Source organism: Cryptomeria japonica, chromosome 2 (genome assembly GCF_030272615.1).
Source record: "Cryptomeria japonica chromosome 2, Sugi_1.0, whole genome shotgun sequence".
NCBI lineage: Eukaryota > Viridiplantae > Streptophyta > Pinopsida > Cupressales > Cupressaceae > Cryptomeria > Cryptomeria japonica.
In genome coordinates, this window is record NC_081406.1 from 166,785,177 (window position 1) to 166,810,096 (window position 24,920).

General features: G+C 34.9%; 1 protein-coding gene across 8 annotated transcripts in view; it reads right to left on the reverse strand.

Annotated features, from left to right (window-relative positions):
* The window catches only part of LOC131065970 (probable LRR receptor-like serine/threonine-protein kinase At1g53430), a 210,895-nt gene that overhangs the window by 153,798 nt on the left and 32,177 nt on the right, over window positions 1-24,920 (reverse strand). For 4 of the 8 annotated variants that reach the window (XM_058000600.2, XM_058000598.2, XM_058000597.2 and 1 more), the window contains exons 4-6: window positions 12,541-12,612; window positions 12,299-12,370; window positions 12,042-12,113 (exon numbers count right to left, since the gene is read on the reverse strand). In XM_058000600.2, coding sequence (XP_057856583.1) covers window positions 12,042-12,113; window positions 12,299-12,370; window positions 12,541-12,612 — 216 coding nt within the window. The remainder of the gene's footprint in view (window positions 1-12,041; window positions 12,114-12,298; window positions 12,371-12,540; window positions 12,613-24,920) is intronic. The other 4 variants (XM_058000602.2, XM_058000601.2, XM_058000604.2 and 1 more) reach the window with 2 other exon arrangements.

A 24,920-nucleotide genomic window follows, 5' to 3' on the forward strand; every position in this document is an offset into this window, starting at 1 on the left:
GGCATACATACACACATACTTCATTCTTGTGTGAATAAAACATAATCATATTTCATGCCGTCTTTCTATGCCTGAACAAATCTCCATTCTGATTTGTATGTGATCAGATCCTTGTCTTTTCTCCTGCCTTGAATCGTGGAAGGATATCCAAGGCTTAATACATCCAACGAGTTCGAGGTTGCATGATCGTATTGATTGATCAAAAATTCATGTTCGCATTTATTAATATCGAACTTATAAATAAATCGACGGTTGTGTTTGTGAATTAGTTATATGATAGTTAACAAATCTTTAGGCAAATGCATCCCTTGGGACACGTTGTGTGTGGACATGCCTCCACGTTGTGGAGACATGTCCCCACATAACGTGCCCCTATTGAAGATATAAATACAAACCGATTTCAAAGGAGAAATAATAAAAAATAAAAAATTATGCTCTCTCCATTGAATCAACAAATACAGTGTTAGAAATTAAACTCCAGCACCATTAACATATTGTTGACTTTCATCTTGAAGGATTAGAATTCTCGATATTAAATCTGCACATTCAACAAATAATATTAGTCTGATATAAATTTAATCCTATTTTAATAGAAATCATTACCGGTTTGATGATTTCTTCATCGGTCCTTAAACCCTACTAAAACCTTAGCAAAACTTCATCGGAAATTTGAAACATGCCTTTCGGTAATCATCATAAGTTTCCGGTTTCAATCAGATACACCTTTCCATGACACAAATTCACCATCCAAACCACAAATCACCAATCATTACCGATCTTTTGATACAATCAAAACAATTCAGCTTTACCGGTTAAAGTCCTATTTCACGGACTTTAGTTCTCTGCCGATAAACCCTATCATCCAGTAAACCCTATCATTTAAATGACAAAACAAAACATCAGGAACATCATTTTGCATCAGTTGCCATCAATGACAACACAAATAACTGATCAAATCATCTATTCATAGAATCTCAATCTCTTCATCACAAATAGAACTCTATCCTTTACCGGTGCAATCATCCAACTTCAACTGCAACACCTCATTTGTATTAGTTATGCCAAATGCCAACAATCGCACCCAAAGGCTCCGAAAGCTCGAAACTCAAAGACTAAGGGCGAAAACTAAAGTTAAGCAAAATCGCGTACTTCGGGCCAAAGGGCCCAAATTTTTAAAAAAGAGAAGAATGCAAGCCAAGATCGTGCAAAAGGCCCAAAAGGCTCTGAGTTTGAAAAGGAAACAACTTAAGAAAAATCGCACAATTCACCCCAAAATCCTGAAATTCTAAAGGAGGCGGCATTTTAACATGTTTTGAAAGATGTCGCCCAAAGTCAAAACCACGCAAAAAGGCTAGAAAGCCTGAATTTGGAAAGATGTTTTTTTTTTTAACTTAAAAGTAAAACAAAAAATCGCACATTTCTTCAATTAGGGTCGAGTTTCTCCCTTAGTCGCAAAAATAAATGAAAAGATAAAGATGCAAAATTTATAAGGGGGAGCATGTTTTTTAACAAAGTCTCACATTTTCACTCACAAGGCTGAGTTTTCCTCAACAAGGAGCATTTAGGAGAACAAATCGCACAATTACAAATTCAATCCCGAGTTTCATCCAAATGGAAGTTAGGCATTCAAAATCAGAGTCAAAATCGCCCAAAACAATTAAAATGGCCGAATTTCATTATCAAAGAGAAGGCGTTTAAACTACAGAGCCTAACGTTACCTAAATAGATTTAATTTTTGTTGAATTAATTTATTTAATTTTTCAAAATAATTAATCCAAGTCAAAATTGATTATTCGCAGATCAACGACATTCGAGAAGAGCTAGAGCGTCAACTTGAAGCATAAAGTGAAGACTCGATCGCAATCAACGCTGGAAGAGGAAATGAGGAACGTGCTGCAAGGCGCAAGGTCGAAGCGGCAAATTACAGGGAAGCGCGCCACCACTAAATCAAAGTTGAAGTCCACAAACCAAACTGAGGACAAAGAACACACATGGTGCTACAAGTCTATGCACTCTCAGAAATGCACAACTAGAAGATATTCCAGAAAATCAGTTTTTAAAAAACTAAAATGCTTTATTGGAAAAAAACTGCCCGTCGATCCCGTTCAAGATATTTTAAAATAAGGGGGCACGGATCAATTATGTCCAACTACTTGATTGACCAGATTGAAGCCAAACAATTGTAGGTAGTTGAGAATATGGCTGGGAGGATAATTGAGGAATGAATGGGCATGGACTAAAGCTGCCAAGTACTAGAAGGCAGATTAGGACTATTGGAAGCAATCAATCTTGGCCTCTAATTCAGAATTATAAAATCTATAAAAGGCATCTCTCATTGTAAAGGGTTAGCTTTTTAGTAGTTAGGAATAGAGTAGAACTGCTGCAGAAATTGTTGTAATAGCAGCTGAAATCAATATATGGACATTGGTTTGGTGTTTATCATCTTGGTTTTATTCTATTTGTATGGTTTCCTTCAGCAGGTTTAGATAGATCCTTTTTGGTATGCATGTATTTGATGGATTTAGGTTCATACCATTGGGGATATATTGATTGTGTATCCTTGTGTATGGTTAGTCTGAGCCTTTAAAATTGTGTTTAGTTCAATTGCAGATGTTCGTCTGAGCTACGCCAAAATTGGGTGCTTAGGTATGCACTTGCAATTTGAAAATCTTCTAAGTCTCCCTTGAAGATTGCACCGTTCTTGTGAGGTTGTGAGTTATTGTGGCCAAGCAGGGGTTGGTTATGTCGAATCCATCTACCCGCATACCAATCTTGTTAATTTTAGGTCTCCTAAACCCTTCTCCTTTGCTTTATTCCCCAACTTGAGAAACGTAGCAGCTTAGGATGCAGACCAGCCCGTTGCAAAACGTAAGGCCCCTTGTGCTCCTAGCAAAACACATCAACCGTTGAGCCATCCCGCAGTCATGAACTGACATTTGGAACCTTGAGGTTGTCTCCTTTGATCAATTAAAAAAAGCATTAGGGATTCCTTATACAAGAGAGGATAGGATTACTCAATGAGTAAATATTCTATTCTATGTTGGCTGGAAAGAGTTGTAGCGATAAGATTTTATCCACGTCAACAAGAAGTTCCAACATACTCAGGAAGTCTTAATGGAGAAGACTTGATAGATTGGATAAATGATTTAGACAAGTATTTTGAGTATGAAGGTGTAATAAAAGATGAGAGGGTTAAGTTTGCGTCTACTAGATTAAAGGGCCACGCTACAATGTGGTGGGACTTTGTCCAAATTGAGAGAAGGCTGAATAATGAGAGAATTCACTCATGGGACCGAATGGTGGCTAAATTGAGAGCTAAGTTCCTTCCTGTTGATTATCAAACCAATCTTTTTAAGAGGTTACAGAATTTGAAGCAAAAATATATGTTTGTAAAGGATTATACAGAAGAGTTTTGCAAGTTGGTAATCAGATCAGGGGATAGTGAGGAAGATCGGGAGAAGATAGCTCGTTATATGAATGGCCTAAAGTATAGTCTTCAAGACGAATTGAGTCTTGTGTCCCCTAGAAGCTTAGAAGAAGCTTATCGATTTTCTCTAAAGGCAGAAGAGAAGTTGCAAAGGAAGCGGAGTCAACAAGAGAAGAAGAGAGGAAGAGGGTTCAGAGGAAGGGGACAACAAACAAGTAGAGAGCAGCAACATCACCAAGGAGAAGAGGTTGGAAGTTCCAGTATAGTAGCAACTAATGACAGAGGAGGTTTCCAAAATAAAGGGGGCAGGTCTTATGGTAGAGGTGGTTCTCAAGGTAGAGGAAGAGGATTTGCCAAGAAGTGCTTTAAATGCAATCAATATGGACACGAGTTGGGAATGTGCTAAGTATTCCCAAGGAAGATATATGAAATTTGAGAAAAGTAATCAAATCGTGCATGCTAACCAAGAAAGTCTGGGGTCTCCAGTACACCACAAAGATGAACTTGAGTCAGGAGAATCTTTGTTGCCCAAAAGAGTATTGCTGAAACCTCAAAAGGAAAGTCAAAAGCCTATTCAAACGAGATTATTGTTCAAAACCAAGTGTAAGTCACAAGGTAAATGTTGCAAACTCATTATAGATAGTGGTAGTATAGATAACATTGTTGCAACTGAAATGGTAGAAAAGTTAGATCTTAAAAGGATCAAGCATCCCTCTCCCTACAAGGTGTCTTGGTTACAAAAAGGTCATCAATTATTGGTGAGTGAGCAGGCCTATGTTGAATTGCATATTGGAAGCTATAGGGACAGTGTTTTGTGTGATGTAATGCCCATGGATGTGTGTCATGTATTGCTTGGAAGACAGTGGCAATTTGACAGGAAAGCAGTGCATGATGGAAGGGAGAACACATATACCATTGAAAAGGATGGAGAGAAGAACACCTTGATGCCAATAAAGGAGAAAGAAGAAGGCAACAGCGGTAGCAACAACAGCAAGGTGATGATGGTAAGTGGTAAAGAGTTTTTGCATGATTTGAAGAATGAAGAAATTGGTTATGCTTTGGTTCTTAAACCTAGAAGTGATTTGTCTTCCTCAAATGTTGGTGATTTGCCTATTGAAGTGCAAGATATTTTGAATGAGCATAGGGATATAATTGCATCTGATTTGCCTAGTGAATTGCCTCCTATGAGGAGCATTAGCCATCATATGGATTTGATTCCGGGGGCCAGCCTTCCTAACAAAGCTGCTTATAGGTTAACACTTATGAAGAATGAAGAAATAAGGAAGCAAGTGGAAGAACTTTCGAAGAAGGGTTTGATAAGGGAGAGCCTAAGTCCATGTGTTGTTCCTACCATGCTAGTTCCAAAGAAAGGAGGGGAATGGCGCATGTGCACTGACTCAAGGGCCATTAACAAGATTACAATAAGATATCGGTTTTCCATACCATGAATAGAGGATCTTATGGATTGTTTGAGTGGCTCCAAATATTTTTCCAAAATAGATCTGAAAAGCGGCTACCATCAAATAAGAATCCGACCAGGGGATGAATGGAAGACAAACTTTAAAACTAGCGATGGGTTGTACAAATGGTTAGTTATGCCTTTTGGATTGTCTAATGCCCCTAGCATCTTTATAAGATTAATGAATGAGGTTTTGAAACCATTTCTTGGTAAATTTGTAATTGTATTTTTGGATGACATTTTGGTGTTTAGCAGGTCTAAAGAAGAGCATACAAAACATTTGAGGATGGTATTGAAGAGGTTACATGAAGAAAAGTTGCAGATTAGCTTGAAGAAATGTGTGTTCATGCAGACCGAGCTGATTTATTTGGGCTTTGTGGTGTCCAAATATGGACTAAAGATGGATAAGGAGAAGGTACAAGCCATCCTTGATTGGGCAAGACCGAGAAGTGTAATGGAGGTAAGAAGCTTTCATGGTCTTTCTAGTTTTTATAGAAAGTTTATCAGAAAATTCAGTCATGTAGTGGCACCTATACTTGAGACCATAAAAGGGAGTAAAAGGCCATTTGTGTGGACTAAGGAGGCCGAAAAAAAATTCAGATTTCTTAAGAAGGTAAGTGAGCAGCCCATTCTTGCTTTGCCTAATTTTGACAAGGTGTTTCAATTAGAATGTGATGCTAGTGGGTTAGTAATTGGGGCAGTCCTAAGCCAAGAAGGTAAATCGGTTGCATATTTCAATGCGAAGCTTAACGATGCTAAGAGTAAATATTCTTCTTATGATTTGGAATTATATGCTTTGGTTCAATCTCTTAAGAAATGGAGACATTATTTACTAAGTAAGGAGTTTGTTGTGTATATAGATAACCATGCTTTGCAATTCATTCATAGCCAACAAAAGTTGAATCAAAAGCATGCTAAATGCGTTGAGTATCTTCAAAGTTTTAATTTTGTTTTGAAACATAAGAGTGGCCAAATAAATAAAGTTGTTGATGCTTTAAGTAGGAAGAATTTTCTGCTATGTGAGATACAAACTAACAGTGTGGGTTTTGAAGGCTTGAAGGAATTATATACAGAGGATGTTGGCTTTAAGGAAGCATATGAAGCTTGCCTTGATCCTATTTGCAGGAATAGAGAGCCTTGGATGGAATACATGATTGAAGAAGGTTTGCTATTCAAGGGGAACAAGTTGTGTATCCCTCGAGGCTCCATGAGGGATAATTTGTTGAAGGAAAAACATAACGGTAGTGTTGATGTGTTTTTTACGCACATGCAAACAAAGAGTAAAATATCATAAGTATCTTATCCTCTCTTGAACAAAATCTCTCGGATGTTGAAGATTAGCTTTTACGGATCATTCGAGACGACTCCAAGGTTCATGAATGTAGGGTCTCTACATATGGATAAGCTCTGTTGGTTTGATGTGATTATGCTGGAATCACAAGAGGACTTACATTCGAATGCTTGAATGTTTGATTTGCTGGAACTTAGATCCTATCTACTCAATTGGAAGATAAAAAAGAGCAAAGAGGTAGGGTTTGAGAGAGTCTATGCTAGGACCTAGAATGTAAGAAGATGAATGAATGACTTTATGGAATCCTACTGGACAAGGTCTCACCATCAAATAGAACAATTTGACACAAGCTCAGTGCAATCTTCTAAGGACGTTTCAAAGATGTTCGAACCATTACCACCAAACATTGATCATCATTCAAGTTAATGCATAAACAATGAATGTAGGATGATTCGAGTTCAAGCTCATGTTATTCCAGTTGACCACACAAGGCACGCTCACAATCAGTAAGAGGCTAGTGGTATGGACTAAGAAGATTCCACATGAATACATTCAACAACTTCTTCCATTCATTCTAATTTATTTATCATCTAACATGAGGATCCAACAAAAAACCGTGCACATTGTAAAGAAACAACTCACTTCACCATAACTTCAATGAAAATAGAGTTCATTTACAACTTAGGCAGCAATTTTTGCCTTCTCTTCCTACTTTACTCTTAACTTCTATTCTATTCTCTTTAGACTATCTATTGGCTATTAACTACTGCTATTAGCTATTCTCCAACTATTAACCTTTACAAATGAAGAACTTAAGCCTTTTATAGTGCTCTCAATTTACAATTCAACAATTTAGATCAATTTGAGATCAATGGCCAAGATTTTACAATGAAAACCCTAATTAGGGTTTGTTACAACAGACTCTCCTTAGCCAATGAGAAAATTACATTTCATGAGTGTGGACCAATAGATATCAAGGGTAGGTACATCGGAGTTTGCGCCATCACTTGTAATTCAGTTACGTTGCATCTAGACATGTTAAGGTAGACCTTCCCTAATTGGTGAGTGGTGACTAGGATGATGACTAGGATGCCACTTCAACAACTTGCACTTGTAGAGTTGACTTGTCACCATGAAGGAATGTTGAGAGATATCTCTTGATACTCAACATTATTCAGTTGCTTAATGTTATGATGATGATGAGAATTATTGATGTAGCTAGATCCTTCTTCCATCCTTGCTTGCTTGCCTTCGAGTGATTGCATGATCTCTTCCTTTAGATCCTAACTCCAATCTTCTTTATGCCTCCAAGGTGTGATGAGAGTCTTTGACTATCTTGAGATCTTCTCCCCTTGATGTTCTTGTATTTGCATGATGAAGCCTTTTGATCTTGCATAGTGGTGATAGGAAGTATTTGTCATGGTCAAGTCATCCATCCATCCTTGCTTGTATATCTTGCCTTGGGTGATTGCATGATCTTTCCTTCCATATCTGCAAAACAAAGCAAGTGTAATATCAAACCCATATGATTTCTTAATTTTGATACAATCTCTGATTTTGAATGATTGCAATCAATAAGTTCATTGGGCAATTTGAATGCCCTAGGGCAAATCTAGGCTATCTAAAGATGGATTTTCTGGTTGATAGGCCTCCTAGCTGAGCGAATTCTCTTTTCCTCAATACTTAAATGATAAATTCGCCTTCTCAAGACATCAAACCTGCATCCTCAATAATGGATTTTGCCTATATGCTGGATGAAATTCGCAAATATACTGATGAAATTCTTTGTCCTGCTGGAGCAATTCGCTGACCTGCCACTGATGGAGAGAAAAATGTTTGAATTGATGCTTAGAATGAGTGATTTGACCTTCCCTTTATATGCGATCTAGGCTAAAGATAGAAGGCCGACCTGATTTAGCATGAATAAAAATACAAATTAACTTTCAAAGCGTTGGCCGACTTGATCTCTTCTTAGCAATTTGAAATTTCGAATTTGTTTAGGTGCCAAAATACTTCTCTTGTTGAATTTCGCTTTGGATCTCATGCAATCGCTCTATGTCCTTGCCAAAGACGGGACCTATAATAAAGTTCGCTAGCTGAACTTTCTAAGAACAAGCCTCCTAAGGCAGTTTGCTCTCTGACCAACCTAAGGACAAGTTCTAAAACATAATTCGCTCACTAACTTTTGAGAGGACAAGACCTAAATGAGATTTTCGCTCTTTGTTCAGAAATAGTTATTGATCAAACCAAAGAATAGGAAGAGGTTGAGAAAGATCAAGAACAACAAGATCCTCATACTCCTATTCTCAAAAGGTCCACAACACAACAATATCCAATTGACGGGTGTAGACAAATAGTTTTTTATTGTATATTTACTTTATTAAGTATTGGTGATGAACCTAGATCCTATAGGAAAATGATTTCAAAAAAAGATTGTGATTCTTAGCAACAAGTCATGCTAGAGGAGATGATGGCATTAGAATCATGTGATACATGAGATCTTGTTCATTTTCACAAAGGAAGATAACCATTGGTTGCAAATGTGTCTACAAAAAGAAATTTGGAGTAGACGACTCATTGGAAAAGTACAAAGCTAGACTGGTAGCTAAGGGCTACTCCTAGAGAGGAGTTGATTCTAGTGATGTTTTCTCTCCTTTTTTTAAATTATATTCTATTAGATTGCTTTTATCCATTGTTGTAGCTAATTATTGTGAGATTTGAGTAAATGAATGTTAAAAATGTTTTTTTTTCCACAGAGACTTGGAAAAGGAAATTTATATGCAAAAAACCTAAACGTTTTGAGGTAAAAGGAAAGGAACATTTAGTTTGTAGGTTTCAACAATCTCTTTATGGTTTAAAATAGTCTTTCTAAATGTGGTGTCAAAAAATTTGATTCATTTGTCATGAAATTGGATTTTGTTAGAAGTGAAGAAGATCACCATGTATACATTAAATATATCAATGATCATATCCTAATTATTGTCTTGTATGTGGGTGATATGCTACTTATCAATAATTCTGAGGTGATGATTAGTGAGATAAAAGCTCAACTTTAAGGGGCATTTGATGTGAAGGAATTGGAAGCTGCAAGGTATATACTTGGCATGGAAATCAAAAGAGATCAAGTAAACATGAAGCTTTGGTTATCACAAAGTAAGTATGTTGGCACTATTTTGAACATGTTTAATATGCAAGATTGTAGACCAATAAGAATTCTTTTACAGGTTGTCACTAAGCTTTCATTAGATATGTGTTCTAAGAATGATGATGATTTAGACGATATTTCTAATGTTTCTTATGTTGGTGTTGTAGGAAATTTAATGTATGGCATGGTTTGTACTAGACCATATATTGCATAAGTAGTGGGAGTTTTAAGAAGGCTTATGTCTAACCCTGGTAGAGAACATTGGAATCATGATAAGAGGTTGCTTAGATATTTGCAAGGAAATTATGATTAATGTTTAGAATATTTTAGAACTAATGGTGTGGATAAGACATTAGACATACAGGGATTTGTTGATGTAAATTGGGTAGGTGACTTGGATAGTTGAAGGTCCACTAGTGGGTATGTGTTTACTTTGTTTGGAGGAGAAGTGAGTTGGATGAGTAAAATGCAGGTTACAATTGCTTTATCCACCACTAAAGTAGAGTACATGGCTGCTACCCCTATTTCTAAGGAGGCAATATGGTTACATTGTCAGAGTGCAATTGATTTAGCTAAGAATCCTATGTGTCATGCACGAACTAAGCATGTGGATATACAATACCATTTTGTTCATGAGTTGATTGCAAATGGGCATATTGAGTTGAAGAAAATTGACACTCGGGTGAACGTTGCAGATTATCTCACCAAACCTATGAGCACACAAGAGTTTACTTGGTGCAAAAAGGCCACATGCCTTGTTTCTTGCTCCTAGTTGATTCCATGATGGTGTGATTCCGCTAGCTCTCGCAAGGTATTCAAAAAGTGGGATAATGTTGGGAACTAAGGTGTCTCCATCTTAGCAATTCAGATTATGTAATTATTATTATTTTATATTTTCCCATGGCTATTTGGCATTCATGTAATTGAATAATTGTGCTCCATCATAAGGGGAATGAGTTTTATTAGTTGGCATCTTTGCCACGTGTCAATGCCTTAGAAATCAATTTATTTGTTGCCAAAGGATGCCCATGAAGTGGTATAACATGTGGAAAACTTATTTTTGGAGATGTTATGATAGATTCTATGACAACTGTAAGGGCTAAAAGTGGGGTAAATCATTTTGGATGTGAGAATCACTTATTATGACATGCATAAGAGGATCCTTACATTTGTTAAATTAATAGTCAATGAAACATGTAAGAGTAGATCTCCTATATCTTGAGGATTCTTATGACATTTGTAAGGTGTAATGTCATGTAAGAGGCTATGTTTGGCATGTAGGAGTCATATGGATTTTTGGAACCTTGCTTTGGCCCATGGTAATCTTTTATAGTGGTAAATTGAGCCCCCAAGGATCTATATATTGAGGGGCTGAGTTTGGAGACAAGTATGAGTTTGTTCAAGTTTTATTTTGCAGGGTTTACGCTATCAAATTGAGGAGTGGAATTTGAGAGTTGTTTTGTAATATCATAATGCTACTAATACAAGTCTTTCATCTCTTCTTGGTGGAATTTTTTTCCGAAATTGTTTCTCCATGTAATTACAATCATATGTGTTTAATATTTTACGGTATTACCTTTTGATGTTATTGTTGATTTTTTTCTAATGATAACATTATTAACAATTCTTTACACTTTGATTTGAAGCTACATATATTGTTGTTCACATCTTCTTTTCTAACAGAGAGGAATATGAGAGAAGTGTAACATATAATAAATATAAACATAAAAGATCTATGTAATAGGATAATCTTGATGATAATATAATATAAGGAAAGAAGGTATATAAATGAATGAAAATGATGAATATAAAACCTATTGCCTTTATTAACAAGAAACTAAAAAATATTTGATTCTATCCTATATTGTTTATGAACATGTGTGTATTCTTTTTTTTTTCATTAATTTATATCTCAAACATATGTTATTTTATTGTTTATTACTATACCATAGTAAAGTATGCAACAACATAATACAAATAATCTTTGGTTTGTTATTTTTTTAATTTCAACAAGCATATATTGATATTATGTTGGATTTTACTTCACTTTTTAATTTTTATAGAATTTTTCTTATGAGACACTAAATTTTTATTTTCTAATATAAAATTAATATTAAACATTAAAAAAGGTGATCATTATGGTTAGAAAGGTTGAATTTCATTGGATGATTGGGAAAAGAAAGGAGGACTATCTATAGAAAGATATAGCACGATCATTATATTCATAAATATTAATATTAAAGTAATAAGGGTGGTATGAACATTTATAACAATATTATCATCTCAAATTCTTAAGATAGATAATCCCTAAAAAATTATGTGTGTGTTGAAATTTTAGGAAATTATATTAAAAATTCTGATCAAACAAAATAAATAATGGTAAGAGGAATCGACTTGATATACTATTTGAATAAGATTTTTTTAATTTTTAACTTAGTTGATCATAACATAAATTAATAGAGTCCTTAATAAGTAAATTGAGAAATTTTATAACTTATTTTACTTCACTATATTTTAATAGATAAGGACTATATATTCATTATATTTTATTTTTATAATTCTAAATAAAAAATAATTAAACTAAAATAAAAAAATTCTTTAAAATTAAATAGCTATTAAACATTTAAGGTTTAGAAAATCTTATAATTATCATATCTTATTTCAAAAATTTAAATGTGCATGATGAATTTACAAAAAGAAATGGTACAAACAAACTTACAACATTTTAAGTTGGGTCAAATTTACAAGTGATTGTGGTAGTCGCCCATATAACTCATTTGAAAATAAATCCCTATGCAACACAAACAAAAAATTTCATGGCTATTAAAATGCTACTCATAAATAAGAAAAAAAAATTATTAATCAATTATTACTAACAAATTTTTGAGATCTTGTCCTTATTTTAAAAATGTCTCCATAATCTTATTCATCTTTTAAGTCTTGATCTTTACGTATGTAATCAAGTTTTTATCTTACATTTTTTTTAAATTTGTGAGGTTTCCAAGTTCTTTTGGAATATAACCTGCTAGATGATTCATGCCAAGTGACCTGAAATAAATAGTTCAATAATTTCAAAATGTAAGTAAGAGTTAAGTACATAGATTCCATATAATTTTTCAAATAATCTTTATTCCTCAAATTATTTTAATAAAATACAAAATGTAAATAAAAATGACTACCAAAAATGTCATCTAAAATTTTATACTATAATAACTTACAAATTTTTTAAATAAGTCAAGGATCCCAATTCTAGTGGTATTTGTCCATTGAGATGGTTATTACTAAAATCACTGCAAAAGCAATAAGCACTAATATAAATATAAATAAAAGAAAAAATTAAATTAATTGTAATTCAAAACATAAAAGATATAACAAATCAAATTCATTTGTAAGATGTCTAGATGACTTATATGCACATTTAATTGATGAAGGTCTATTGATATTACTTTTAACCAAAGACCAACCATAAGATTTATTAAGATATATATTCTAATTTTTTAAAATTTATTTAAAATTATTAATAATATTTGAATTGAAATGGGAAGTCGCGTGTGTAACATAAAAATATACGAAGTAATTATAATTTATACTATTAAGATAGAGATACGAAATTAAATTTAAGCATAAAAATATTATAGATGTCATTTTTTTTGTTTTTAAATATTAATAAAAATATAATTAAGGTTGAAGAGGGAATGGCATTGAGTAGGATCCAATAGCCATCCACCCTTATTTTGTACTCTCTAAGCTCTTAAATAATACATTAATTTTTAGTGATTTTTTAGGGTTTTCTTTGCATGTGACTTAATAGCTTAAAACCATTATTTTAGCTTTTCATAGTTACAATAAATATGAGATGAGTCATTACATGCACAAAGGTCTAAAAGTGGTCATTTGCAGGTGTTAGTCGATGCCCATGCACATGCATTAATGTTGCATTAACCATGTGTTAATACCACCAAAAAAGTATCTCTATTCCTCTAATTAATATTGTTATTATATATTTAAAGCCAAAAATAAAAAATATTGTTTCTTAATTAATTCAAATTGAGGCATTAATGGTTTAAGATGTCTTTTTATTAACGAACACCATATTAGAGATTTTTGTTGGCATGGACCAAACTCTCATTAGTATCCACTTTATAACATTTCCTTCATAATCATCACACTCTCCATCATTCCAAAATCTTGTTGAATCTTCCCCACTTGATTTAAGACATTAAAATGGATATTCCAAGCACTAGTACATTTGGGGCTCATTTCTGACGGCCTATCGTCGGAATTTCGACTTTTTTTCGTCGGACTGCCAACAAATGAACCCATCGAAAACTCATCGTCGGACATTCTGATGGTGCTAGCTAACGTCGGAATTCCAACGACACTCTGAACTCTTCCGACGATGGCCATGACCGCTCATCCGGCGAGAGGGTCGTCGAGCGTAGAGCATCCTCGTCGAATGGACGTACACCTACAAGGAAATTGCATCGACGAGGATTATGACGAGCGTCCCACAATAGAGTGTCATCGGACATACAACATCATCGTCGGATGTGACGCCAGTCAAGAACTATGCACCGACGAGGATGCTATTTGTCTGACGGTTTGGTCGTCGGTGTAAATTTTGGCAGATGTCGGAATTCCAACAATGATTTAATTAAAAAAATAATAATAATAATAATACGCATGCCAATTATAATGGTGCTTGTTGGTTCCCTTTTAGTATGTCCTACTAGATGGACCCAAGTAGTTCAATTTCAAGTATACTGGGATGAATTTCAATGCCATTTGGAATCCCACATGAAGCCACATCGATATTTTATCCATTAATGGTATTCATAATGCCAAGGGTGGTAGGTTGAGAGGGATCCATTAATGGTATTCATAATGCAAAAGGGATCGATGATGGCATGTACAACTCTAAAGTACCAATGAAGAGATGAGTGAAAGAAAATACTAAATGTACATCAAGGTCATCTTCATCATCATGATCAGCTCCGCCAGTACTAAATGTGTCATGGATCAATGTATTTGTACCATCATCTTCAATTGTGTTTTGTGGCTCATGATTGTCATCTTCCATGGGATCATTATCTTCGGCTTCGATATTCACACCTCCATGTTCCTCCACTTCGAAAACCATATTCTTTGGGTTGTGTTGATCCATATCATGTACTCTGGGGTGCTTGACCTATATAAAAATGATAAACGTAAATAAACAATGATCATGATCTCGTCATCAAGTGATTTCTTATGTATATAAATTGTTAAAACGATATAATGAAAAACTTACCAATGGATGATAATCATGTCCCCCTTCAATGTGACCATGCAGCCTACAATGTTTCTTAGATGTTTTGATTAGAAGTCTTCTAGAATTTAACCCCTTACAATTTTTGCAGGGACGATAACATTTTCTATCACCTTTTCTTTTCAACTTAGACCACAATCTAGCAATTGTCTCCTTATTTTGTTGTTCGTTGATATCGTCTGACATGGTCTTTCTTCAGAGGCAAAAAAATCGGGCTATAAAACTAGTTATATAGAAGTTGAAATGTTAGTTATGAAATCACGTTTTAGTATAATATACCAAATTAAATTACTTGAACATAGAAATAATGCAAATTGAACCAAAACCATTTAACTCTTCTTTTTTCATCTCAAAACATATCTAATGGCTTTTTGGTGATTTAGAGCAGGTGATATGCTAATGGCTTTGTGGTATGCAATCCTTGTATCATATCTTAAGTTGACTAATGTCTAATTGGGATAATCCATGAGTGTCTAATGTGAATTCATTATCAATGTTGTGAAGTCATCGAGAGTAAGGTGATAGTCATCCTTATAGGATCCTCTCAATACTGTCCAAATCAGTCTAAAAGGAAAGTAACTATCCATTCCCATGCTCATGCATACTTACATGACTAATGCTGCCCTTGTGTATCCTAAACATTGGAGAGACCTTATTTGACTTGCCTAATCAATGTGGTTGTTGTCCTAATATGAAATACTGAGTTCTACCCTTGCCTAAGCATCAAACTTCTCACATCATGTTTCTTCAACAAAACACACTATTCTGATCCCAATCTTCCTCAATACCCTCAATGGAGGGGCATGTATAATGGTTTCAACATACAAAGTCAATGATCATACAGTCCATTCTTCTAGACACCCTTGGATACATTACTTGGCTTCTAGGCTTGGGAAAACTAATATGAATTGAGCCAACACCATGAGGATAGGGTCAAGTATCATGGCAACTGATCATAATACGTGAAGACGGGGTTCACACCTAAGTGTTGGCTCTCAACAATGCCACACTTCCAAAATTGTCAGTCTCAAGACTTCTCATATTGGGTCAACACTCATTGATGGCCACAAGGCCAAGTCAATGTATCTAGGCTTCGAACTCCTTACTCTAGGCTTGGAGGACCACAAGGTCTATGAACACTCACTTGGTATTACAATAGAAAGAGCCTTCCTCTAGAACTTTGTTTGCAACACACACATCATTGGTAATCATTGTTATGATGGATGGTCTATTAGGACAGTAAATAAAATGCTTATTCCTTTTCCACCCTTTGAAACTACAACAAGGTATTTGACTTGGCAGGTTCCCCAGACATCACTTCAACACCAAACATTAGGCAATTCAACCTTTTGCCTTCTCAATGCATTTTTTTTGTCTTTCACTAGTTTTCTCAGTCTGATACATAGGGATATCAGACCTTTCATGGCATCATCACACGCGCAAACTTCCCCATATGTCCCTGTAAGTCTAAGATATTAAATACATTTCACCTAACACTATCTGGTACAGATTCATGTGTCCTATCCATATAGGATGTTTGCACACCGCACTATCATCCTTGACTCGTGTATGATGCAGAGGTAGGGGCATGTATAATGGTTTCAACATACAAAGTCAATGATCATACAGTCCATTCTTCTAGACACCCTTGGATACATTACTTGGCTTCTAGGCTTGGGAAAACTAATATGAATTGAGCCAACACCATGAGGATAGGGTAAAGTATCATGGCAACTGATCATAATTTGTGAAGACAGGGTTCACACTCATTGATGGCCATGACAAGGCCAAATCAATGTATGTAGGCTTCAAACTCCTTACTCTAGGCTTGGAGGACCCTACACAAGGTCTATGAATTTTACCATTATAAAGTTTACCATTATAATTATTTTTTAATGGACGAGGATCTATATTATCATTTCCAAAGTAGTGTTATGCATATTCACAGAAAGAAAGGTAAGTGGAAAGAGTCACATCCCAAAGTCCAAACAAGACAATAGCTCAAAACAAAAAACAATTATAACAAGACAACTAAGAGGAGCAGGTTAGCCATAGTCATTTGTTTTGCTCTTTATCTACAATTTCTTGTTTTGCATATGTCACTTGAAACTACACTTCTATGACCCTATTACAGACAATAGGAATAATTTTGTGAAATTAGCAGTAGCACTATCTTTTCACCCTACTATAGTGAAAGTCCCAAATCATCTTTGGTGGTTCCTTAGTGAGAATACAAATGTGTCTCATGTAGCATAGGAGCTCATTTTCCATGTGAAAATCAAGAACCTACCACCTAACTGTGAATTTTTGGTATATGTCAAAGAATTGAAGATCTCTGAAGTTAAGTTAAGGTCATTCTAATGTTTCCTGCTTGCAAAAACCAAGTGTTTTCTCAAAGTTGCAGATGAAAAACAAGTCAAGCATATATCTCTTTGTTATATTTTAGGTACTTACCCACTATGTTATAAAACAACTTGTTATGGTAAATAGAAAAAGTCTCAGGTGACACTATGTTAGAAATGGCTCACCATTGTAGGTATATAGAGCACCTTTGATGGTCGTTTTGCAACTCACCTTGAGTCTACATGAGCTGTAGAATCTTGTGATAAGTATGGATGATTGTCTCCTTCCAATATGTAGTCCTTTCATTGTATGAAGACCTAAACAATAGCATAAATCTCTGTCATATTTTAGGTGCCTACACACTATGTTAGAAAACGTCTCACTATGGTAGGCAACTAGATGCTAATGTTAGCCAAGATTGCTCCCCATAGATGCTCTAAGGCATCTATTTTGATCTCAAAAGATTGCTACAAATCAGACAAAACAAAGAGTGGTACTGAACAAAACTTCTATTTCAATTGAGTGAATGCTTGTTGTTGTGGCCCTCCTATTCATATGAACTTTTCTTAGGCCCCCCTTTTGTTGCATGTTTAGAGGCAATGCAATGTGAATAAATGTGAGAAAGAACCTAATGTAGAATTTGGTTAGCCCCAAGAAACTCAAGAGTTTTATGAGAATCCTAGGAACAATATATTATTTATAGATCAAGATCTTCTCTAGGTCAACATGTACACCATCTTCATCAACAATGTACTTGAAGTACTAGATCCTCTCCATGCTAAAAGAGCATTTCTCTATATTGGCATAAATCTTAAGCTGATGCAAGTTGGAAAGAACTTGTCACGTGTTATTCCCATATCTTTTTGAACATAAGAATGTCATCCAAGTAGACAGCCACAAACAACCTATGAAGAATCTAGGTACATCATTCATCATCCAAATGAATGTTGTTGGTGTAGTGATTATGCCCAAGGGCATCAATAACCACTCAAACAAGCCCTTCTTGGATTCAAAGAAAGTCTTCCAAATGTTAATTAGCTCAACAAGGAATTGATGGTTCCCTGATTTCAAATCGATCTTGTTGAAAAATTCATCTCCTTAGAGTTGGTTCAAGAGGTCAGCAATTTGAGGGATCAAAAAACTTGTTCTTGATAGTGGTCTTGATTAGGACCCAATAGTCGATTTGAATCACCATGTCCCATCTTCTTCTTGGAAAGTACAAAATGGGCTTCCACAAAGAAAAAGTAGTTGGTCAATATGACCCTTTTGAATCAACTTCTCAAGTTGTTGTTAAGTATTGGTGTAGTCAAATACAAATTTTCTCTCACAGTTGCCACAAAATTTACTTTTCTTCATTTGTATCTTTTGGAAAATCTTCCTTGATAACCTCCATGAAACCACCCAAACTGAAATTCACCTCCATCACTAAATCAAGTGGAGTTTCTTCAACTCCTCCTTGGCTAACAAGCTAGCAATCCAACATTGTTGAACTGGAATTCTAATTTATGTAGGGCATACATAATTTTCTCTAATCTAAGAAATTACAAAGAAATACATCTCCAATTTTAAAATATAATCATCAACAACCTCTACATCAATTTTCCCGTCAAACTTAGGGATGTCACAACTTACCTAGGCTCTAAAGGGAGTCTAATTGCCAAATGAACTTTCCAATGGGGCCCACTACTTCTTTTGGTTACTTCGGAGCATCAACACAAATCGGTTCATCATCCTTGATCTTTTTTTTCCTCAAGCCACCTTGATCAACAACTTAAGGAATTCGAGGAGTTAGTAGCTAGTTCTTCAATATCATTGAATCTCGTCTTTATTCAAATATCCAATAATCTGACCACATTTGATGGTACATGCAAGAGCAACTAGGTTGTGATAGCACTTATCTATATTAGGCTAGTAATTTGGGGAACAATACACTAGTTGAGAAAATTATTGTACCAAAAGTAAAAATTGAACAAAATAAAACACAAAATTGATAATTATAATATAGCTGAACAAAATCATCTTTATTTTAATCGAGTGTGTTTACAAAATGGGTAAACTTTGCAGTAGAGATGAATGCCTTATATTCTCATCACATGATTCAAATTCAGACACCATATAGCTTTCAAAAAAAGGAAAGCTTACTAAAAGTAGTATATTAGGGATCTTGGTGGAACCAAAGAATCATCACACCTACTACTAACTAGTGTCCTTGGAAGTTGAAATGAGCATTCAAATAAGGACAAACCTAATGGAAAACTGAAAATGTTTGTTGGAGAATTATTTATTTGACATCCCCATTTGTCAAGGCCATAACTCTTGTCTATGACTGCCATTAAGATGACTTGAGATGTTTTCTACATTGCAACACCACTTCCACTTTAAGCTATCTCTAGAATAGTTCTACTAATGATTGTGGATCATTTTGGCTAGAAAGAATTAAAAGAAAATCTAAGTTAACATGAAACCAACAGATAATGTCTATAGAATGATCAATAGATCTCTGACTGAGACAGGAATCCAACGATAAGTAGGGACCCTCTCCATAGCAATATGGATATTCTCAGCAATTGATTGAATCTCTTGAGCTTGGTGAATAAGACACTAGTGGTCCAAAAGCGAGAACAGGGTCAAGTGAATTCCTTCTACAATGGATAATTTAATTTTAACGTTTGATGACACATCTAAGAGGGCTGTTAATTGCATGTTAAGCTCAATGTCTCAAGGGAAGGAGCACATATGTAACCTAGAATTGCTCCTTTGTCCAATTCTTTTACACATTTGTAACCTTGAATGATGCTTTTGCACTATTTTTCTACACTTTTGTACAATCTAGTTGTGCTTTTGTTCAATATCATTCTTTTTTAGAAAACTTCAAAATCAGACACACAATCATGACTTCACACCTATAAAATAGGAAACTTTTGGACAAACTAGACTTGAAATGACACTTGGAAAAAAACTTCAAACTTGCAAACTTGAAATTTATACTTGATGACCACACAATTAAAACATAAGAAAAACTTGGAGGTAAGTCAAGAGGAATTTAAGTGTGGAATGCCTTCACGTTTACTATCTCTAGAGGAATCTCAAAATATTTTGTTTTCATCTTCAAAGGTGCTGATAAAAGATCTTCATCATGTGTTGTAATTTTATGGTTATTATTATGAAGAGTGTTTTTGTGCACTAATATATTATTGTAGAAAAAATAGTTGAAACTCCATTTGTGGGTTGCTTGTTGTTGTTTGAGTAGAACCAACAACAATTCCTGCAGTCAACCCAATGATCTCTTGACTATATTTCTTTGTGATCTTCTATGGTTTGTCTAGGTATAGGAATTTATCATGTAAGCGGCTTAGAAACAGGCGGACTCACTCATGTTCTTGGGTGAAGTCCAAGAAATACTTAAAGACATCAAGCTTCTTCTCTGCAACCCTTGCATATTCTAGTTTATACTCATTATTTCTCTTCAAGAGCTTTCCTCGGAGTGGCTCAAAGTTATTGTAGTTGATTTCCTCCAATGGTGCATGTATATATCTCTCGATATTTTTGTGTAGATCAAATCTCCTAAGACCTTCGAAAAAGATTCACCTAGGTCTATTTGTAGGGCTTTGTTAGGAAATTTGGAAAATATAAGTTGTGACATTCGATGCTATCTACACACTCAAGATCTCAATCTCTTATACCATTTGATGCAAGCACATAAATATTCCTCTACCTAACTTAGAAACTAAATAATAGTTAGGACAAATGTATAGATTCTTTGCACACAAATTGAATTGACATAAAGATTACAACAAAATATTTATTTAAATATGCAATTAACAATCTCCATGCACATCAATCCTCTTCACATTTAATGTCTCTCCCTAGTGTTTCAATTTTTTAGATAGTTATTGATTTGATCAAACACATGGCAATTATATTTATGGTAGAGTTTCAAAAGCCTTTACGCTTTGATGGATATCATACCCTACTCTATGGCTCAACCTTGCATCTTTTCTATTCTTGTTTCTTGCATAGCCTGTCTCTATATTGTGCCACACACCATCTCTGCAGCCTTCCAAAGTAGTGTTATGTTTGTTCATTGCCCCTTTTACTAAACTCTATAAACTGCAATCTTGTATTTATTTTTAATCAATGCTTTCCTACATTGTTTGATCTGCCATCTTGTTAGAAATCTCCTCTCTATTATGCTTTGATGGATGTCACATCCTGTTACAAACCTCACATTTTGGCACTGGCAGAAAGGATATTAGCAAAGGTTGTGGAATATGGCTTTTACATCTACCAATTGTCATTCCATCTTGTGCATATGGCTTTTACATGCAGAAGAAATACATTTAATAAATAGGTCATATGGTGGATGATAAGTGGAGGATGTAAGTACTAAAGGTGTGGCACTAATGGCTTTGGTACATGAAGGTGACTAGAGGTTGTGGAAGGAGAAATGGTGGAAGTTGGATCTATGGTAGAGGTGGGAGTAGATGTTATTTACGCATGAAAATGTTAAGCTAATACTCATAAAATAGCTAGGAATCCAACTTAAGGCCTTCTATTTGTTAATAAATTTCTCTACCATTGAGCTACTACCCCCTTTCTTACCATTCCATTGTTGGCTTGAGTGTAGATTATTTTCAACACCCATTATAAGACACATTATAGGTTCTTGGGGCTCCTAACCTAGCCTAGCTTTGATAACATTTTGAGCTACCACTCATGGACTAGTTAGGTTTCCAAGCTATGACCTTCTATTTGTTGTTAGAATGCGATCTATGACTAAGCTTCTAGCCCCTTTCTTGCTAGTCCATTTTTGGTCCAAGTGTTTCTTATTTCCAAAATTTAAAACCATTTGTAAATTTTTGGGTCATGTAGATTACTTTTAAATATACCATGAAACATATCTACTAGTGGTTCCGGATCAGCTACAACTGGAGCTATTGGTAGTGCTTCTACTGTTACCTTTGCAATTGGTGTTGTTTGTTTAGATGGCGATGGAACCCGGTCAACAACAACTAAATTTGCAACAGTCATAGGGTAACATCCTTAGAAGTACATTGATCGGAGAAAGCACATATGCGAAAGGAGTGTAGGGAAGTATGTGTTAATTAGGCACAGGAGAAAGCAAATTAGCAAGGACGAGGGAAAGCACATATTGGTAGTAGTGGATAGGGGGAAGATACATGACAGGAAGCACACACCAATTGATGAACTTCTACCTCAAGAAGAGGGATTGATGAATATCTTATATAATTTGGCGGATCATCAAAGAGACCTGTGAATGTGAGCACTCTAGGAGGCCCTACAGATAAAGAAGAATAAGTGGATGACTCAGATTTGAGGAAAAAAGTACAAACAGCTCCAAGGACAAGGGTTTGCAAAAGAAGGTGAAGATTCTACCTTGAATGGTGAGTGTCGTTTGATCTGGAATATGCGAAAGTATCTCTATGGTGAGTGTCGTTTGATCTTGCCAGAATTCGTTTTCCGGGAAGTGGGGCATTAGAAGATTTAATTTGAAATGACATTGAATATGCAAAAGAGCCTAACCTTTTAGGAGATCGCACACGTCGGGGTTGCCAGAGGTCGACGAAGCTTGCACACAGGGTCACCAAAGGTCAACGAAGCCTGTGCGGGATTGATTGAGCAAATGACTTGCCCTCTTTTGTTTTGTTTTTTAAGTAATACCCATTGTCGTCGGAATTTCGATGAACGCGGGCACTTTTTTTCAAAAAAAAACAAATTTCATTACTAATGCCTTCTCTGTTGAAACCAAATGTGAAATTATTGTCAGAATTCCAATGAATTCGGGCATTTAAAAAAAAAAAATCAAATTTGGTCACAAAATACCTTCTCTGTCAGAATTCTGGACCAAATGTATTAGTGAAGTAATGACTTCAATTATTTCACCTTCCAATTTATAGTCACAAGCTTATATACATATGTAGTTATGAAGGAAGTAATTAATATACATATATTAGGTGTTTGCACACACATCTAAATGATAGATATGTGTAGTACACATAGCTATGTATATAGTTGTGTATATAGTTGTTCATATGTATATATATTTGATTAATGTTAACGAGTATATTCATATGTAGCTATTGTAACTCTAAGATATTGTAAGACAATTTTTTTGTTGCAATAATCACTCATATTTCCTATAATGTACCTCCATTATTATTGTGATTATTCACAATAATATACAACAAAGTATCATATGAAGTTTTCAATCTGTTTTTGTTGTGTTTCTTAACACAAGTGCATCATACATGTATAGACCACTAAACATGGAAGTGTACTATGAATTTGTGTTTGTTAACACACTACCACTATGGGAATATTTTCCTCTAATGAACCTACTTGGATTATTTACAATGTAACTATGCAATCGTGTATGTGTTTATATTGTTGTATAAATGTGTTTTAATATATGTATGCAAATTTTTAGTTCTATATCCTATGTAGTTTTTTTTTTTTGGATACTTAAACTTACATTATTAGGATATTTTGACATTTGTTTGTTACTACCTAGATTATATAATTTCTATTTGTAAACATGTGAGAATGGTGAGAGGTTTGTAGAGTATCTCATATTGTGAGCAATTAATACAATTAAATTCGTAGAAGAGTTTATTTTGACAATGACCCACTAAGCCATAGATTGCATTTTATCTTGTTGCTTAGTGCTCTTTCCACTCTTAAAATATTTATACAAAATTGATCGTTGTTCTATATAAAATGACAAAAAAACAACATATCCAATTACAAGTTACCAATTTAATTCATTTATAAATTTCATTTATTCAACTAGTTTGTTAATGAGTTAAAAATTGTATTTCTAATCAAAGTCCAATTGCATAGTACAAAATGACTAACCAAATTGATTTTATTTAATATTGCTAGACTCCTCAATGTTTAACCATGCTATTAAAATGGTTAATTGCACTAAGGATATCCATTTCAACAACAAACTATTTATTGGTATGGTTGATATCCTTTGAATATGTTTTGAAAACATTAGCCCCAATACCTCTAAATATAAGTATAGAAAAGGAAATAGTTTGGGCGTAACAGAAATTTAGAAGAGGAATCGCCAAACAGAGAAATCAATGAGATCCTAGAATGGGAAATAGATGATATAGCTTCAGCAGAGGAGGTAGAAAACTACGCAGGAGAGAAAGAGGAAGCCACACAAACATTAATTACAGTGCCATTACAGATAAGTTTAAAGGGTGCATGGAATGGAATGAATGCATGGTAGCAGCAATAGATTGTGAAGTGTAGCAATGAAAGTGTGATAGGAAGGGAATGCTAAGGAAGAGGCACATATGTATGTTGTGTGAGTGTGTTGAAAGGGAGAGAGAGTCGTGTGGACGTGAGGGAAGAGAGGGAAAAAGGAAGCCATGTAGAGATTAGAAGAATGCACTAAGGGGGAGAACTGCATGATGAAGAAAGGGAGATCAGCCCAAGGGAAGAGTCTAAAATTAAGGCACGTAGAACAAGTGAAGAGTCTTTTAATAAATTGTAGATTAAAAAAATACTAGGAAGAGCATTGTGACACAAACCAGACGTGCACTGGAACCAAAGTTTAGATTGCAGACAGTGAACAAGGGTAGGATAAGCGGGATAGATGGCATATGAGGAAGGCCTCGCAGTAGATCAGACAGAAGACAACGAAGTTGTGTTGAATGAATGAAAGGAATATGTATGCATAGCTAGATGAGTGCGTGGTGATGAGAAGAGACAGGAGAGTTCCTCTGTTTTCAAATGTACGTGGAAAATAAAAATTTTGAGGTTGCTGATTACGTTAATAGGAGAACTATTAAAAGAGCAGAAAATCAAGGCATGTGGGAAAGCAGAGACATAGTGCGTGGGATAGCAGAGACATTTGATACCATGGATTTAAGCAAATAAATACAGAGCAAAGGGGGTGATAATAATTAGCAA